The sequence below is a fragment of the Notolabrus celidotus genome, chromosome 2 (genome assembly GCF_009762535.1).
Source record: "Notolabrus celidotus isolate fNotCel1 chromosome 2, fNotCel1.pri, whole genome shotgun sequence".
Lineage (NCBI taxonomy): Eukaryota > Metazoa > Chordata > Actinopteri > Labriformes > Labridae > Notolabrus > Notolabrus celidotus.
The window spans coordinates 24,714,613-24,733,651 of NC_048273.1; the positions used below are offsets into that span (position 1 = coordinate 24,714,613).

Below are 19,039 nucleotides of genomic sequence, written 5' to 3' on the forward strand. Positions count from 1 at the left end.
AAGTAAAAATGTCAAACGTTTTGCTTCGAGAGCCAGGGGAATGAAGGAATAAAAAGGGAATAGTCATTTTTATTTCGTATGATGAATGTATTTTATTTGTTGACTATTTGATTGATTTGTAATTGTATTACCTCTTTCATTTTCCTGTAAACGCACACAAATGTAGATTACACTTTTGGATCTTGTCTTACTAAGTAAAGAAGAAAAACTAAAGTATAATTCACAGCCGCTTGGTTACAACAAAGAAGCAACACTTAAGAGCTCAATATACAAATGGCTACTTTTTGTCCTGTATTTTCCAAATTTTCATCTTTTTAAACTAAAATTTATGTAATAAAGTTTTTTTTTTAACTTTTAACATATTCCACTGTCAATAACTTCAATGTTTTTTGTTACCCTATTCATATGTTAATCATTATGAACCAAAAGTTTTTATTTAGAATTTTTGAATTTTTGTTTAGGTTTATATATTTATTGTCCTTACTGTCTTGTTGTCCAGTGTTCCATTCACCACGTCAAATTCCTTGTGTGTGCGAGCTCACTTGGCAATAAAGCTTTCTTGAATCTTGAATCTTGTTAGCCATGAATCTGGTTCTGAATGCGCGAAAAAACTTTTTAAAAAAATATTTTTTTTAACTTTTGAAGCTCAGACGTACGAGCGTAGATGGGTAAGTGAATGCAACATACCATGTAGTTACATGTCTTGTTTACTTTACTTTAACAGTTGCATGTCAGGACTAACCTTATGAATTGAGAATGTATTTGATGATTTTCAAATGTATTATGTTGTACATTTATACAGTTAGACATTTCCAATACTTTACTGAGATTTTCAAGTGAATAAGAAAGATCATAAAGGCTGTAGCTCGTCTTCTGGGGCCATCTTGTGGGGGAAAAGACGTATCACCATGAAGACCTGGGAGTCCTGAGGGGAGATACAAATAAATGTGAAATAAGCTGCTCAATTTGAGTAAATGTAACAAAAATATGTTGAATTGAAGAATTGTTTATTTAAAAGTTAAAAGAACGTGGAAGTAATAATACTGAAACATAAGATGATATTTTTTTTTCTATAATAAATGTATAGGCTCTAAATGATATAAATGTTATGGAATTCAATAGCTTTTTTTGTAAATACAACACAATGCAAACACAATGTCGATGTTGTGAGTCATGGTAAAGCTCGTTTTTTCTAACCATATATATTGTTTCTGTTTGTTTGAAACTATATTTTGTATCCACTTAAAACACTATCCCAGCATTGAGGTAGAAGTATAAAGTAGCAGGAATAAAAAGTACATTTGTAAAATAGACAGGTAACCTATATGTGTTTAGTTGAATTCCACAGCAGCTAGTTAGTGAAGTTATGTAATAAATCATTTTATGATTTAGTGGAATGACTCTTTATCTCACGAGAGTCTGGGACATAAAACACATGAATGTTATGTTTCCTTGACAATAAAGCCAGTTGTAATTTTCCAGGTTTCCATAGATAAATAAAAGTAAAATAACTTGATCAGTTATTGACTGAGCTCATGTAAAATAAGTATATATAGTAACTGTTTTAGTCTGTGTCACTTTCACATACACAGGAAGGAGGACTGCTGTCACACTGCAGTCCAACAGAGGGCAAAGTGCAAGTATCATGCACTCGATCTTTCTGTTTCTCCCTCCCCCTGTCAGTCTCCACCTCATTTTCTACAACAGTTCACACTCAGACTTTCACTCATCAGGCTCCTGTGATTCTGACTCCTTGTTACCTGCAACATCTGTAAAGGTAAGATGTCTTCATGTTGTCTAAAAAGATGTTTAATATCTCAGATTCTGCAGGAGTCAGAATAGCCTACAGTTCTGTTTATCTGTCCCGTGAGTCATGGACAGTTCAATGTTCATTCATGAAGAACTGTAAAGTTTCCTTTACGCTTACAGCCTCTATGTCATGTTCAAGATTTTAGCATAGACCACCACTTTAAGTAAACAAAGGAACATGTGATGGATGGTGAATTTCAAGGGGATTAATAGGGGGAAAAGTCCCCCTGCAGATGCTCTGAGAGGGGGGGAGATAATCCTACTGACAAATTAAGATGCTGAACCCCAGGAGACATGTTTCCCCTTGGATTCAGTCTACTTTAAGAGCTCATTTAATCTTGCATTAAGTCTTAAAATCCCTCTTTTCTCAGGACAAGTGAAAAAACCCTGCCAGTGGGGGTGCGATAATCACACTTATTACCAATGCAAATGAACTTCCCCCAGAATCCAGTGACATGAATTTGATACTAATTAGATGGAGAACTAAGTGATTTAGATACCCTTGCAACAAAATGAAATAACCTCACACAGCCGGCAGTCTAATCTCATGGCTTTGTAGAGAAAATACGGTTTAGTAATCAAATAAGGAGCCTCTGTGGGGTGGAGATGGACTAAAGGGAGATTAGTTTACTGCTCAGATAAAAGCAGTCAGGGAAGGCGAATAAAAACAGAGAGGAATAGGGTTTTAATGTAGGAAGAAAAGCAGAACTATAGGGTGGTGTTACTGTCCATTTCAGTTGTGGTGTTCTGCAACAACACTTTCAATTTCAAACAATCTGTAGAGTTCAATAATCTGAGCATTTACCATTGTATTCCTACTGCAGAGGCGAAAGCAGAGGATGTGTATCAGCACCAACTTCACCAAAAAGATGTATAAGAAAGAAACAGAAATGGCAAATCCATTTCAGAATTCCTCCTTTAAAATCAGAAATAGACACTATAATTAAATGTGGCTAGTTTGAGCTCAAGGCCTCTGCTAAGGTCTCTCCCTATAGCAACATGTGGGCATATGCATGTGTGTGTGTGTGTGTGTGTGTGTGTGGTTAGGGAACACACTTCCGTTTGTTTTGCTCCTTCAAGCCAAACACTGACAAATTTAGGCCGCAGTGGCTTAAAAGAGTTTTGAAAAACACGCCAGAAATACATAATTGGAGGGTAGTCACTGATTAAGAATGTTTTCCCAGCCCTGTCAACTGTTTCAGTGAGGGAATGTCAGACGCTCTGAAACTGAGAATAACAGCAAGAGAGAGAGAGAGAGAGAGAGAGAGAGAGAGAGAGAGAGAGAGAGAGAGAGAGAGAGAGAGAGAGAGAGAGAGAGAGAGAGAGGGCATAGCATAGCATGTTTGTGTTCAAAAGTACATTTTTCACACCAAACAGGCCTGGGCCCCAGATGTGAACCATGTGGAACGCCACACATGTACAAGGCATTTACTCGTTGTTAATTGCAGAAGTTTTCACCTAATTAGCCTAAGCTGGGCATCGAGGTGCATGTAGCAGATGACCAGGTTCAGTCCTCAGTTGTGTGCTTCTGGCTTAGTTGTATAAACTTGGGTGGTAAGCCAATTAGTGAGTCCTCTTGAGTGGTTTGTAAAAGGGTAAAAAAGAAAAAGAAAAAGGGTTTTCCTAAAATTGATGAATGACAAAAATATGTTTTGAGGTTCATTGCAGAGTCAGACATACTTCTCTAAATGCACCTTTTCAAACATTTATTTAGAACTCTAATAATGAATGGGGTCTTTCTTCATAATTTCACATTGCATGTTTGTTTGCCCCTGTCCTGAGATGTACAACTTCTGCACCAATGATTTTAAGAGCTGTATAACTTGTTTAACTTATATTTTTAGAGAGATATTTAGTTTGATGACAGTTTTGTTAATCAGTTCCAGCTTCTTAAAGCTTCTTAGAGGAACTTTCAATTTGTGTCGATTTTGATGCCCACTGTTGGCAAATATGTACATTTAATCACTTAACGGATCTTGTCCTGTACGTAGGTGGCATTTTCTTAAATCCTGCTGACTTTTAACAGTCAAATGTGTTGTTGTTAATATTTGCTGTTGAAAATGTAAAAAAAAGGGTTGTTTATCCAGCATTTGCAGCAGTTTCAGGAAATTAAATGACTATGTAGAGTTGATCAGTCTTGTTGCTGATGGTTTTATTTGCTTCAGGTCAGTAAAAAGCATCAGAATAATGTTCAGTCTATTTAAAAAACACTTAAAAACTCATCACAGGATCTTTAAATTTGACAATATGCTGCTTTTTGAAATAATTTATGACAATCAAGATGCGTCCCAAGTTTTATTGATTGTTTACAGACAAAATACGACATTCAAAGTTGTCACTTTGGTCCCTGGAAGAAGAGTATTTGTTGTTTATCATTTTACAGACTGAAGGATTTCTGGATTGATTATAAGAAAATAATGTTTTTTTAGCCAGCATTAAAATGAATTAAGACAATTTTAAAAACATAACCAGATATGCCTGATTGTGTTCTGATTGTCTTCAAGAACATAGAGCAACTTTTTTTCATTAATTTTTGTTCCATAATCTGTCATAATAAATCTTTTTCAGTCCTGGTGTGTGAAACAGAAAACAAGAACCTGTGACAGGTTCAAACCTAAGGTCCGGTCATGTGTTTTCCTCCATGCTGTGGTGATTCCCAATGGGTTATTCTTACACATGCTGCTCTGGTGAAAATGGTTTTATCACTGTTTACTCTGCTGTGGTCACATGGTCAGGCTGAAGGCGAGGTTAACCACAGTTCTCTGTGCTCTCTCCTCTGCTGCACTGTCTGTCTGTTGATCTGGCTCCCGTAGATGTGAACTAACATGCATGTCCATATGCAGATATAGAACCCATATACTACAGAACTCTCCACTCCATGATTTTTCAGATACATGTGGCAGGAGTTCACGTTCTGTAGATTTTAAGGACAGAGAGGTCATAAAAACAGTACAGTGACTCTACAGAGATATAAGTCCCATCTAATTCTGATTCACTGAGCTGCCTATGACAGATAAATACTGTTGAAATATTCATTTTCCTCTTATATTGTCCCCCTCTCTGTTGTTATCCTCTTCTGGGCTTTTCTGGCCTCTTTTCTTGTCTTGCAAATGTGTTTCTAGGGTAATCACTTGGTCGGTATCTTAGTTTTGCAGTATTGAATAAGTTGAAAATGGTTTCCATTTCCATTCCATTTGCAGTTCCAGTTTTGAAAGAACAGAGGGGCCTTAAATGCAGTTTGAATGGTAAAAAGAACAAACTCCCAGCCTCTGCATGTCTGTGTAAAGACAAGAAAACTATATAGCTTGCAGATATGATGGCTTTGGTCTCAAGCAGTACAACATCAGTAGGAATTGGAAAAGACAAAGGCTCACAACATGTTTAAAGTATTATAGTCACAACTTAACGTTGTTGAAATTTTCTCGTTTGAACTCAAACAACCAGATTTTCCACCCTGACTTTTTTGTTAGCTCTGCAAGAAGTTGTGCTGAGTCAATGTGAAGATGCAGCAGTTAAAATCAGGAAGAGTCAACCTTGAACGATGGAGGTGTGTATCATGTGACTGGTGCACCACCAATGTAATTGTTGAGCACATAACAAAGCTGCATCATACTCTTTTCTGCTTGGAAGTGTGATCTTTTCCACTCATTGGTTTACTGTATATTAAGCACCGTGCTATGCTTTGACTCACACCACTGTGAGGGACATATGGGAAAAGGAAACAATGGAACATTTCGGGATAGGCAGTCTGGACATTTTCAGGAGTGTAAAAAGGGAAATATTGTGATCCATCTCTTTCAAACTGCTTAATCTATTCCTAGAGGAGAAAAGTGTGTAATCTGTTCAAGACACTGAACTGATCTGTCGAAGTGAAGTTCACACATTGCTGAGCTTTTACAGGATTTTTGAACAATGCAGCCTGCTCAAGAACTGATGGGCTCTCTGGGTTTTTGCTGATGAGTAACAAGGTTTCAATCTGCTGTTTGGGCAGTAATGTTCCTCTGACTCATCATCACTTTCCCTCTGGTCACAAGCTCAGCGAAGGCCTTCAGTGACTCAGCTCTTGTTTCACTACCTCATTCTTTGACATTGGCCCTTCTTTGTTTTAGATCACTTCCCATAAAAAGATTTAAGAATTATGCAGGACCTGGTTTGAACTTGCACTTTGTGGAAGTTTATGTATTCTTGCTAATAATGTAAATAAATGCTCAGGAAATTCTCACTTCCCCAAATTTTCCGTGACTTTCATTTTCACACCCTGGGTTTTGCCACCTCCAGGACGCCGATGTGCGACAGAAACCAGCCATGGAGGAACAGCAGAGAATCGATCTGACCTACATCACTGAACGCATCATCACCATCTCCTGTCCTCCTGATGGTCCAGAGAGGGTCTACCTGCAGAACCTGCAGGAGATTATTGTCATGCTGCAGTCCAAGCATGGACACAACTACATGGTGAGAAGGTTGAGCAGACGCAGGTGGAAGAAGGACTCACAGCATGCGCAGTATTAAAGAGTTCAGCAAATACTTTCTTCAAAGTTCAAGCTGCTTTGGTACTCATTTTACAACTTTGCTGGCAACCCAACAACAAAGGCCCTGCTTTGTTCTGATCATATATCTCAGACTGTTTTGGAGGTGTGCTGTTTATCACCTTTGCCAAAACCAACCTGCTGGCAGGACTGACATCACTTTTAAAAGTAACTTAATTTTTAACTGTTTTAAAGTAATGTTTGAGGGCTTTTTTGCCTTTATGATAGGACAGATGAAGAGAGACAGGATTAGAGTAGAAAGCGGGGAAGACATGCAGCAAATGGTCAAGGCCGAGAATTGAGCCAGCGACCCCTGCGATGAGGACTATAGCCTCTGTATGTGGGGCGCTTTGACAGCTCGGCCAGCGCCCCCCAAAAATGTATAATTAAAAAATAAAGATAAAAATAAATTAAATTACTTAATTTATATAAAAACAACATGTTTTCTTTCTGATGGTCTACTTTATTTTTTGTACACCATAAAGAGATGGCGAGTTGATGTCAGACAAAACAGTCTTTTCTACATTTCCCAAAGCAAAGAGTAAATGCTGGGTGATCTATTTGGCTGTTAAAAGGAAGAAAACTGAGGTTTCTAATCTGAAAACGTCAGTCACCAAACATCACCCATCTTCCAGTTTACATTCCTGTTCGCTGGCAGCTGGTCTTTCCCACCTCTCAGATAGGCCTACCTGAGAAATACCGGACCAATCAGAGTCCTTTATTTAGAAACAGGGAGGGTTGTATAGATGACGACACAACCAAGATGGCAGCTTCCGCCGCTTGGAGGCCTGTTGAATAGCAGGCGTTTTAAGTCAAACAAGATGATATATTTTCATAAAAACAAGACTAAATCAACTGCACTTGAGACAAATTTGTTTGCTGAACTTCTGACAGGATTCAGTGAAAGTTACATTTACTTACTAGCGCTGCTGGTCTTCTGCTTTGCGTTACGTCACATGTCGCGTTGCTCCGATTGGTTGTAGCTCTGTCCAGCCGCTTCCTCAAGCACTTCTGCATTTGCTAGGGAAAATATTCAATTGAAGTGTCAAAGTGAAACTGGAAACGACAGCATAACACTTAAATAAATGAAATACAGAAGTCAAAAGGCAAACTGAGGTTGGATGTAGATTTTTGATTTTCATAAATCTATTTCTCTTTTCATGGAAACATATTTGTCCTCTCTTCTTCAGCTCATCAACCTCTCACAGAAGAACCACACTCTGACTCAAATGAACCACAAGGTGAAGATAAAACTTCAAATTTCAGTGGTTAAATGTATCAGTGTAACTTGGGTTAGAGTGTGTGTGGTTTCTCTTACAGATTCTGGACACAGGTTGGGTGGATCTCCTGGCTCCCAACCTTGATCATATCTTCAGTGTATGCACTACGATGGAAAACTGGCTCCAGATGCATCTGAAGCATGTCCTGGTGTTACACTGCAGGGTAATCTTCACTGATTCCTCCGCAAACACACTGACTCTGACATGATCTGTAAGTTAATCTATGGTTGTTTCCACAGGGAGGTAAAGGCCTGCTTGGGGTCCTGGTGGCTTCTTACATCCACTTCAGCAACATGTCATCCAGGTAACACTGATACATGTACATTGATTCATGTAATGATGGAGTAAATGATGCTTAACACTTGCATAAATTCATGTTTATAAGCACTTTTAACTGCTAACACATTGTGTGCAGCTCTGAGAGGCTTTGCAGAAATAATTTCAGCTAAATGCTAGTGTCAACAAAGCCACAATGACAACACCCTGATATCTTACATGAATTGTGTTTACCAGTTTTAGAAACATAGTTTATTGTTCTAGCTTACTTAACAAGGGGAAGCTTAGCTTGTTGTGAATTCAGATTGTTTTTTCTGGTATGAGATATGTTGCCAAATGAAAATCAAGTAACAACTATGATTCTTCATCAACCTCTGCATCAATTAACAAAATCAATTCATAGAGTTTTTTTGGAGACATTTTAGTCTAACAAAGAGGTGAAACCTATTAATAACAGTGCCTTCTTGTAGTATTTCTGCTGTGACTGTAATAAATGAAACCAAGTTAGAGATAAAGACATTTATACCATTGTATAGATCGAGTTGAAAGACCAATGAAGTTAGGGATCAAGAGGTAAAGCCTCTGGTGTTAATAGCTCTAAAAAAACTTAAGTGTCCTGATATTTTCCCCCAAATACTTCACTGGTTCTTTTTTTGCCAATGCAACAGGACCTACAGGCAGGTGCATTCGCCTTTGTTGTTTGTATTTCAATGTTTACAGGTCTTAATATATTAACATTAACATAGAGTAAATCTATGTGTTGAACACATAGACTGTATAAAATATGGACGTAGTATCCGTGACGTCATCCATCTGTTTCTGAAGAGTTGTTTTGGGGCCAATCGGTGTCAGCAGCCATATTGCTGCTATCGAGCGATTTTGACGTAAAGAGGCGGGCTTTGAGCCTCCTAGCCAACAGCTACAGTGTTCCCGCCTGTCTATCAAGCCAGCTGTGCCTCTCATTGGAAGACTCGTAATCTCAATATCTTCGAAATTGCCACGTTAGAAAAAAATTCACCCCCCCTACAGTGTGTGCCAATCGAGAAATGAGCTATCCAGACTGCACTCGTCTTTTGTACCAGGCTGTAAAAATGTTTATTTCTGCTGTAAATATCGGCTTCTTTGCATTGGTGTGTACGTGGTTTCCCGTACTTCCGGAGCCAGCCTCAAGCGGATCAAACATTTGGCTAAAGCTTTTCAACAGCTGCTTTCTAAATGAATTTAGTCTTCTTGCAGGTGTTCACGTTTGCTTTTTTAGACCATAAGGAGGCACGATAGTTAATATCAGTCTGTTCCATAACCTGCTAAACTCAACATAGGAGCTTTAAGATTTTGCCTATCAAGCAATAAATACTGTAGCTTCTAAACAGACCAATGGCGTAAAATTTGTTGTCTAGTTTTTGTTTTAGTGTTTTATTTGTCTTTTAAACATGATAGTGTTTCATGGATGACATTTCATTCAATATAAAGAGACTCATGGCTGTAAAGTAAGGATGAAGGGTTAATAAATAAGGGATGTGTTTGCAGGTCAAAGATCGCTGACAGAACAATAGATTGATCCACTGTATGTCTCCAGTGGGTAAAGGGCAGGACGGCTGCTGGAGAGACTTTGAATGAGACTGTTGTTTGATTTTCAGGCTGGGATCCTGTTGTTGGCTACATATCCTCCATTCGAATGATTAGATGTGAGGCGCTGTAAGCACATCCTCATTTGAGCATGTCTAATAATAGAAAGAAGAGAAAGGTCAGTGTTCACTTTAAATACAGAAAAGAGGAAGACAAGGTTGATTTCTTCACTCTTGGTGAACATGAGTGTGTGTTAGAGAGAAAGTGCAGTTTAGGCTGAACAGCTGACTTATTATTGAGAAATATCTGTGAAGACCCACAGAGAGTGGTTTATGAGTGAGTGCATGCATGCAAGGGATTGTGAATGAATCATTTTTGTAGAAATTACACACCCATATGTGCTGACTTTTTGAGTGATATCCAGCCATGCACAGTTCTTTTTATTTTGGCGTTGTGTCTCCATTTTCTGCTGTGAATATAGGAATAAAAGTACTTTTGTTAGCTTAGTATTAAAAATGACTCTTGATAAAGTGTTAAGCAGCATGTTTTTAAAGAGTTAGGTCCAATCCCTTCTCAATAAAATCGACAGAAGACGCTATTGATTGTTTTCACATGGACTACATGCAACAGAATGGAGCAATGCTTTGATCTGGCTTAAAGACAGACTGTGTGCTTCACTGTTTGCACATCTGCCTAGAAAAATAGTCCATGAAAATACAGATAAATGTAACATATATTTGGTTAATATATGCTGTATGTATTTCAATCTAGACCTATCTAAAGCAATAATAGATGCGCTGAACAACTGCATCACCCATCATCTGGATTTGCAAAGTGTAATGCTATGATAGTCCTTTTTCAGAGACACCCAGGTGATGATGGTTCATATCAAGTGTTCAATGCATCATAATGATTTTTTTCCCGCTCTCTCAGTGCAGACCTTTCACTCGACCACTTTGCCATGAGGAGGTTTTACAACGACAAACTGTCTGCTGTGATGACCCCCTCCCAAAAACGGTAAGAACAGGATGCCTTACACTGCAGGTCAAAGGTCAAGCCTGGCTCCAGATTTGATGCAGACAGAGGGATATTTTGGCCACAATAACACTGAAACAAGAATGACTCAGTTGAAATCCCTTCTGTTCAGTAAATTAAGTTATTTTGGGGACAACATATAAGGATATTTTCTTTGGTCTGCAGGTACGTGTGGATCTTGGGGTCGATGTTAAAGCAAGGACTGAGGATGTGTCCCTCTCCATCTTTCCTCCTCTGTGTTGTTCTTCACCATGTTCCCAAATTAAGACCAGAAGGAGGTGAGAAGCAGGTGTCTTGAGGGGAGCAGGTGTCTTGAGGGGTGTCGTCCCCCGTCCCCCCGTTATCTGATTGGCCACCTCTGGCGCCACCCCAAAATTATAAGCTATAAGCTATGATTGGCTGTTTGCCTTATCAGAGGCAGGGCTTGTGAAAAACAACTACTATTTAGACTCTGTTTCACCAGACTTTAGCAGTTTTCTTTGCATTTGCATTAATTTTTTTGTTGATGCTCTGAATTGCAGAGGACACTATCTCTCTGTCAGAGTAGTTGAAGTTTTGATATGGGACGAACGTTTTGTTTATGAGTCTGCTCAGAAAATGGCTATGTTGCCTCACAGTTGTGTTACTTTTAGAGTTATAAAACTAGCCATCCCAGTCAAAGTCCAGTCACACCCCACACTGTCCCAATCGTAATGAGAGGAATCTAAAAACAGTTGCAGTATTCTTTGATACAATGACATATTTATTTAGTGATAGTGGTAGTACTTAATCAAATGAATGTTGTCTTTCATAATTAGACTCTTCTCCTTTTTTCAGGATGTTGTCTCTTCCTGAGAATTTACCAGAGTCTACAAGCTGTTTGCACGTCAGCAGTCTAGTAAGAAATCATTGAATGAATGAATCATATATGTTAGATTATATTATTATTATATTATGTTCAAACATGGCTGAATACTTTATAAAAAAAACACACAGAGGATAATGTTTTTTTTTTCTATTATCCACCTCAGCCATGTTAATGCAGCTCAGACTGACCAGCTCTATTTTGTGCTGCAGCCAGCCCAGCTGCTCAAAGGGGACATCATGGTGAGTGTATCACTTTAATGAGTTTTGGGGACATTTTTATAAATAAAGGTAGAGGAGTCCTGGTTTAGCTTAGTGGTTAAACCTCATGTACAGAGGCTTTTGTCCTCAAAGTGGTCATTCCCCACTCTCTCCTCCCAGGTTGTGTTACCTTTTAAAAACATAAAAGCCCACTGCAAAAAGGAAATAAACTGAAGTAATGATGTAGGGAGCACAAAAAGCCATGTATTCATCCTGGAAGGGCTATTACAAACACATCTTTGAGGCCTTTTCTGAAAGCAGGGATTTCTTTTCTTACTAAAAATATCTACATTAGAACCTTTACTTATCTAACTGACCCAATACTTATACTGCAAAGCAGAGTGGCATTCATTTTAATGTATCAGAATTATATGACAGATTAAAGCTGCACATAAAGTACATGTATGTATATGTGCAGTACACACACGTGTCCCTCTCCTCCTGATCTTAGGTGGTTTGTTATGATAAAAACAGCCGCTCCTCCAGCCGTCAGGTCGTCTTCCGTCTCCAGTTTCATACGGGCCTCGTACACGGACACCCTCTCACCTTCTCCAAGGCGGACCTGGATGTAGCCAGTGAAGGTATTTGTAACATGCCGCCTTCACTGCCAAAAGTTGCTTCAGTCTCTGTCGCTCTCTCTTCTGCAACACCATCAATCTTTATCTGTAACTGATAAATCCTTCAGCCTATCTTCTCTCCAATGTAAATATCACACACCTGAACTGACCTTGGACCTCTTTATCAGCCGCACTGCTGCGGCACAGGTGTGAAGTACGCATGGAAACACATCCAGCTGTCTGACTTCTTTTTTTGTTTGTTAATTTTGCAGATCCTCGGTTCCCAGAAGATGGAAAAGTGGAGCTGTTCCTCTCTGACAGCCCTGAAAAGATTGCAGGTACACTTCATCCAAAAAAGATGACATAAAAAATGATTCAGGGGTCAGGGGTAAGAACAGATAATAAATATGCAGGTGAAAATAGTTTTCAGATGTCTTTTAGATGTTTTTCCAAGCTTTGATCCAGAAACCGTTTTGTATTCGTTCAAGTATTCATACTTCTCGGTAGTGGACATGCCGGGCTGTCTGAGAGGGCGTGGCTTGAAGAATGAAAAACAACAGATTCATATGATGAAACACAGATTTTTTTTAAAGCGAGGCAAGTTTAGTTATAGAGCGCATGTTATACACTATAGGGATACGCAATGTGCTTTAAACACAAGAAAAAATAAATATCATGCAGGTCGGCTTCAGACCGAAATTCCTTTATTTTATTTATTTATTTCACAGAAAAATCTAAAAATACAAAGCACATAGAGAGAGCATAAAGGCATGTGTGTGGACGTGGTAGAAACATGACCTCTATGGAAATTCAGAAGACTTGAAAAACATAAAACAAAAACATCAAAACAAACTAAGTTCACATATACAGGTACAGAAACGCATCTAACAAGTTAAAAAAAATGCATAGAAAAATAAGAAAAAAGTGTTGATATACCAAGAAATACACTATAAATATTCCACTTATCATAAGTGTTACTCCCTAATTTGACTGTGAATTAACTGATGGATGTTTAATACAAATGGGAGACAGAGTTTTTCAGTCTGTTTTAGTTAGTTAGTTTTCCACCTGAATCAGGTCATCTGGAAATCTGTACGGATCGAAAAGAACCAGACATGTATGTCAGAGCAAATAAAATATGAGCTCCCAGATTCACTATGAAGCTTTATCATGGTTATATTGATGTTAAAGACAACTACACAACAACATGAGGATGGCAACCTGAAAGATTATCAGACATTTCAGATGAACTAAGGCTGCTTTAAAAACTGAAACTGCTCTTCTGTCAGTAACAGAATCGCAGCGTTTGCCAGAGCTATTGGAAAATCCTTGTTTCTGTTGCTGCTGGATCATCTGCTGCCTTTGACGCAGTGAACAGTTGAATGAAAAATATAAATGATTTACTGAGGTGTTTTTTTGAAGAATTAGACTCATCCAGTAGTTCAGAAATGAATTGTAATGATTGATTTGTTTATATTTCTTTGCTTATCTTGTCTGGCAAAGCATACGCCCACACACACACCCACATACACACAGACATGATTTTGTCTCCTCACTAAACCAGGTTCCATTGTGTCTCCTAACTGGAGCAGAAGAGACAGAGATGACTCAGTTTGAAAATCACACAGGCTCACACACACACTCACTGCTCATGAATGAAAAACATATTCATCAAGTTCAACAAACAGTCACCAGGTGGGGGCGGCGTTGAGCCCCTGGAGGAGGGTGCAGCAGCCAAACTGACCCTCAGCACGCACAGTCACACTCTTCACCTCTCAACAGGAAGCAATATGAGGAGTTATCACACACACACATCTGACAGGAATTCAGATGGCAGATAGTGTACACCCGCACACACACACATAGGGGAAAACACACAGCAGGGGGAAACCAGGGTGCACACACAGAAACACACAGGAACAGCAGAAATGATAATTTAAGCTTATTATTTCTGAAATTAAATTTCAAATCTGATCTGGACTCAGCTTGCATTATTGTGTACACATCCTGATCTTTGTGTGTGTGTGTGTGTGTGTGTGTGTGTGTGTGTGTTTGTTTCTCTGTGTGTTTGTTTCTCTGTGTGTTTGTGTGTGTTGTTGTTGTTGTTTAACTTCTTCTCTGCTGTCCTGCTGGTTATCGTGTGCAGGCAGAGAGCTGTGGCACAACGGACATGGTGTGACAGTGGACTATGACACCTTGGACCCTCTGGTCAGGCGAGATTCATATCAAGACACATCCTCACTGGAGACAGGTGAGCTGCATTTCCATATTTGTGCCTCTGGGTTACTTATTTTACAGGTTTACAAGGTACTTCTTAGAGAATATAAAAATACTTAAAAAACACAAGGAGAGAAACAACCTTGTCCACTGTGCTCATGATGGTGACATTTACCTGTCTCAAGAATACTAAACCACCAGTAACAGCTATTTGGATCAGACTTTTCAATACCTCCATCACAGTAAATGGCGTGTATTCACTTTTATTAGTTGCCAGATCTTCATTAAAATGCAGTCTGTAGGTGTGGGAGCAGATTTTGGCCTCTGGAGTTTTCTAGTTTCTGTTAGTAGTCCCAGAGGTATTGTCAACTGGCATTTTAGCATGCCTTAAATATATGCAGGAAAGCCTGGTGAAGATTTAGCTTTAATTAGTCTCTAAACAGATATCTTCATGCATGTGTGATAAAGTGTCCCAACTTCAACAATCGGACTGTAAACACAATGAGTGCATGGAAAGAAAAGTCCCTTATTGATAACCCCTTGCAATACCGGAATCCCTGAAAAGATGGTTCACAGAGGATTTGTCACCGGCAGATGATAGTCAGTGGGTGCTGAGATGGTGACAGGAGCAAAGGAGGAAGTGAAGTTATATAGTTTAGGGAGGAAGGGGGTAAGAAAATCTGCTCTGGGTGGAGCAAACACAGGACTCGTGTGTGTAATCCAGAAGTCAAGAAAAAAGGATGTTTTCCAAAACCTCACCTCTTTCTGTTATTCTGTGCCTGAACCATTGCCATCTGAGCATAACAAAGCTAGCCTCATGCTCCTGGTGTTTGTCACTGGCACTGTCCAATGGGTTGTACATGTAAATTTTGGAGTCTTTGACAATTAAGCAAGCCTCTTGATGTTATGCTGAACATATAGATATATCTTCATATTGCAGTGCTGCTGATCTTTTTAGCCCTTAGTTTTGGTTTGACATCATATCAGTGTATGCTTTAGACTCAATGTTTCAGAGCAGCTCTTTTCAGTAAAATTGTGTGAGAAAAGTACCAAACACTACATGTTAATTGCCAAACATAAGACAGACACAGTTTGAAAGTAGCTAATGGAGAAAGTGAGACAATATAGATTGGCGGTGGAGACCTAAACAGAGCTATAAGGACTTGTTTGACAATTAATTTTGTGTGTACTGGATGTTGCATCCAACATGTCAATTGTAAAACCTTTAAAGATTGTGTGTTTTTATTGAGCTTGCTGTGGATTTTTTCTGCCCCAAGTGGTCAAAAATTTAACTCATCTATTTCCTGCTTCTGATGAGAAGTTGTATCCCTCTGTGGGTGCAAAATTGAGTCTCCTAGAAGCTCTGTTTGGACTCGAGCCTCCGCTGTGGTCTGTGCTGTGGGTAATTGTGCGGTCATCAGAGTGACAGCTTACAACTGTTGTGGTCTCAAAGGCCTCTTTCACGTTCCTGGGAATGGGTGTGACGACAATCATCCAGACCAGACCAGTGTATTTGGAAGCAGGCTGTTTTTCAACAGAGCGTCCATTTAGCAAGAAAAACACAAACACAAACACACACATCCAGACGGCTGAAACAATCACTTAAAGCGGCAGTTCGAAGTTCCAACTCCAGCTGTTTTATGCTGTTGCTAAATCTGCTCTGCCTGCCGTGTAATTTAGACGGACCGATCATCGGGGCAGAAATGCAGAAAAGTGGCACATACACGTACACAAGCACACACATGGCCATTACATTTAACCGCCTGCACACACGCATGCACATGAGCGTAATGAGGGTGCCAGCCAGTTAGCAATGTAGCCAGGAGCAAGAATGTTGCTTTCAACCACAGGTGGTTCTACTTTACCCCTCTCCCTTCCCTGACAGTCTGCCCCCTCTATCACTCCATCGCTCCTTATTTTCTACTCTTCTTCTCTATTTTGTCTCCTTTTTTCCTAGCTGATATGTTGCTTTCAGGTTCAAGTTGCAGGTTGCAATTTGTCCAACATGTCCCCCTTCCCCCTTCTACACACGTCTCTCCAAAGCCCGCCCACATGTTTACATTCCCCTCACCATATTTGGCCGGCTCAAGGTCCCTCTGCTTCTTTTTCCTCTTTCTTCAAAGTGTGATGCACAAACTCTCCCACCTGTGTGTGCTTCCTTGCATGCAGTCTAGTGAATGATCCACCATTTAGCGTCATTTAACTGCAGTCCTCTTGGACGTAAAAATGCACAAGAGCATGCTCTCTTTCCTTCTCTCTCTCTCTCTCTCTCTCTCTCTCTCTCTTCTACCTGTGTGAGTGGGGACACAGGATGCGGGGGGGAGGAAAGGAAAGGGGGGAGGGAGGGATGGCTAGTTTTGTAGTGACGGTGAAGGCGGAGATTCGGAGTGCAGGGCTGGAGTAGGCGAGGAAGGAGTGACATAAGAGAGAGGGGAATGAGAGAGTAGGAGGAGGAGGTGGTGGGGGGGACACAGGGGGGGCTGTTAGCACCTTAAAAGAAAGAATGTTCTTTGCTTGTCTTCCTGTGGCAGCCTGAGAGACAGAGGGGACGACAGCGGAGGAGGAAAACACAGCTCAACTTGAGTCTTTCCAGCATTTTTTCTCTCAATCTGCCCCCCTCATCCTTTTTCACTCTGTACTCGTCCTTTCCCCTCTTTCCTTTCAGCGTGTCATCTGTTTCTCTTTCCTCTTTCTGGGACTCCGAAGGAAAGCCTCCGCAACAGGCACTTCCATCCTGTTTCTGGTCCGCAGTGCGAGCAGTGAAAGTAAGCTGCTTTCTTTGTACAGAGTGTTTTTACTGTAGTGACAAAGCTCAGATCATTGCAGAGTTTTTACAGTATTGTTAAAGTGATAAGTTGTGTTTATCAGTGTGTGAATACACCACGACTCTGGGCATCTGTGTGAGCGAGCTAATATACCAGCTGTGAGGGTTTACCATGCATGTCTGGTATTTGAGTTTTATTGCCTCTCTGGACTTAAGAGGCTGTGCTCATACAGCTCTGGTATGCACTGTATGTATTGTTGCAGTCACTGTACACGGCTGCTTTATCTTATCTAACTGAAACGAGATTTATCAGGGAGCACTTTCTGTTTTCATACGTTACCTCACTGTTGTTTCAGGGTGCTAATTTTGATTATTTCATGAAAGAACTGATTGATTTGTACATGAAGCGGTTACATTTTTTTTATAAACTCTATCTTTAAGTGCAAAATCTGAAGAGATTTAGAGTGTTTAATGTCTTATTTGACAGTAAAAGCAGCACAACCTCAACATTGCAAAGCCAGAACATGTATACGTTTGGTGCTGTTGCTTGAAAAAAAATACTCAAAGGAAATGTTTTGTCATCAAAATGTCTGAAAGTAGCAAAAGACGTTCTGTCATAAATAAAAAATTTAAAGATCTTCACTTTCCTGCTTCATATGAATCCATCAATAACATGATGCGCGATTGTTTGGCATTCTTCCTGAAATAAAAAGAACAGTTCTGATAAGTTTTCGTATTGTCCCATTTTTTTTAAGTCACAAACTAAAACTTCTTGATTGAAGTTAAAAGAGAAGCAGCAAAAACTGAACTCTGTGGATCCAGGAAAGCAAATATCTTGCATTTTTGTTTTAAAAAACCTACTTAAACAATGTTTCAGTTATTAGCTGAAGTTTGAGGACACAAATTGTCTGAAAGTAGTGCTAAAATGTTGTGCAAAACTTAAAGATTTGTGATCTATTTTCATATAAACATATAGAAAAGCTTAAAATCCACAAAATAATGAGGCAATGGTTAGGGATTCAATTATATTTTGCTGCATACGTACATTTTCAATGTATACTAAAACAGTAGAAAACACTCATAATGATAGAGCGAAAAAAGATAATATTTCTTACTTTGGCATCAAACTAAATCAATTAATCAAAACAGCTCCTCATTCATTTTCTGGTGTTTGACCAAATCAACTCTTGTGTGTTTCTGTTCATGTATGAGACTTACAAATGTTTTGACTAACTGCACGCCTGTGTGCCCGTGCGTGTGTGTGCACGTGAGTGTGCAATCAGCTCTATCTGACCTCAGGTACACTGTGACTGTGACAGGCGTGTCCTTTTGTGTGACATGCACACACATACATAAGTTACACGTATGCATCCGTCAGCCTACACAAAGGCGCTGTGTGTTATTTCCATGGAGTGTGTCTGCTGGAGTGATGGCTGCAGTCCAACAGGTGTTGGACTGTGTGTGTGTGTGTGTGTGTGTGTGTGTGTGTGTGTGTGTGTGTGTGTGTGTGTGTGTGTGTGTGTCAGAGTGATTCATGATGTACAGTAGAGCTGCAGGTAAGGAGTCACGCTGTATCTAAAGAATATCTCTGACACTAAGCTGTTCAGTCTGCTCGTAGTTAAACTCTGATAGTTCAGCTTTGATTTACCGCCTGACCTCTCTCTATAGCTGATAAAAGATAATGACGCACCTCTTCATCACCTTCAGTTGTTACTAAGAGGTCACAGCAGTAAGCTTTTGATACAATCTCTATATATACGGTCATAAACTCTGATTCTTGAGGCTGCAGATATTTGGAAGAAGAAACTCTAATTTATTAATACTAGAGCTGTGATGAGCTGTCATTTGAATAACCTCTCTTCCTGAACAAAATTAGGTGAAAGTTTAACTTAAACTCCGTAC

General features: G+C 39.5%; 1 protein-coding gene across 3 annotated transcripts in view; it reads left to right on the forward strand.

Moving 5' to 3' along the window:
* The first annotated feature begins 1,614 nt into the window (after positions 1 to 1,614).
* si:ch211-191a24.3 (tensin-3) overlaps positions 1,615 to 19,039 on the forward strand; it is a 58,418-nt gene continuing 40,993 nt past the window's right edge. The window contains exons 1-12 of one of the 3 annotated variants that reach the window (XM_034675677.1): positions 1,615 to 1,777; positions 6,088 to 6,264; positions 7,529 to 7,579; positions 7,659 to 7,781; positions 7,858 to 7,922; positions 10,394 to 10,477; positions 10,661 to 10,773; positions 11,312 to 11,372; positions 11,506 to 11,581; positions 12,051 to 12,180; positions 12,429 to 12,494; positions 14,303 to 14,407. In XM_034675677.1, the coding sequence (XP_034531568.1) occupies positions 1,646 to 1,777; positions 6,088 to 6,264; positions 7,529 to 7,579; positions 7,659 to 7,781; positions 7,858 to 7,922; positions 10,394 to 10,477; positions 10,661 to 10,773; positions 11,312 to 11,372; positions 11,506 to 11,581; positions 12,051 to 12,180; positions 12,429 to 12,494; positions 14,303 to 14,407 (1,183 nt within the window). In that variant the 5' untranslated portion in view covers positions 1,615 to 1,645. Of the gene's footprint in view, positions 1,778 to 6,087; positions 6,265 to 7,528; positions 7,580 to 7,658; positions 7,782 to 7,857; positions 7,923 to 8,538; positions 8,576 to 9,566; positions 9,639 to 10,393; positions 10,478 to 10,660; positions 10,774 to 11,311; positions 11,373 to 11,505; positions 11,582 to 12,050; positions 12,181 to 12,428; positions 12,495 to 14,302; positions 14,408 to 19,039 lie in introns of those variants that run through there. The other 2 variants (XM_034675685.1, XM_034675693.1) reach the window with 2 other exon arrangements.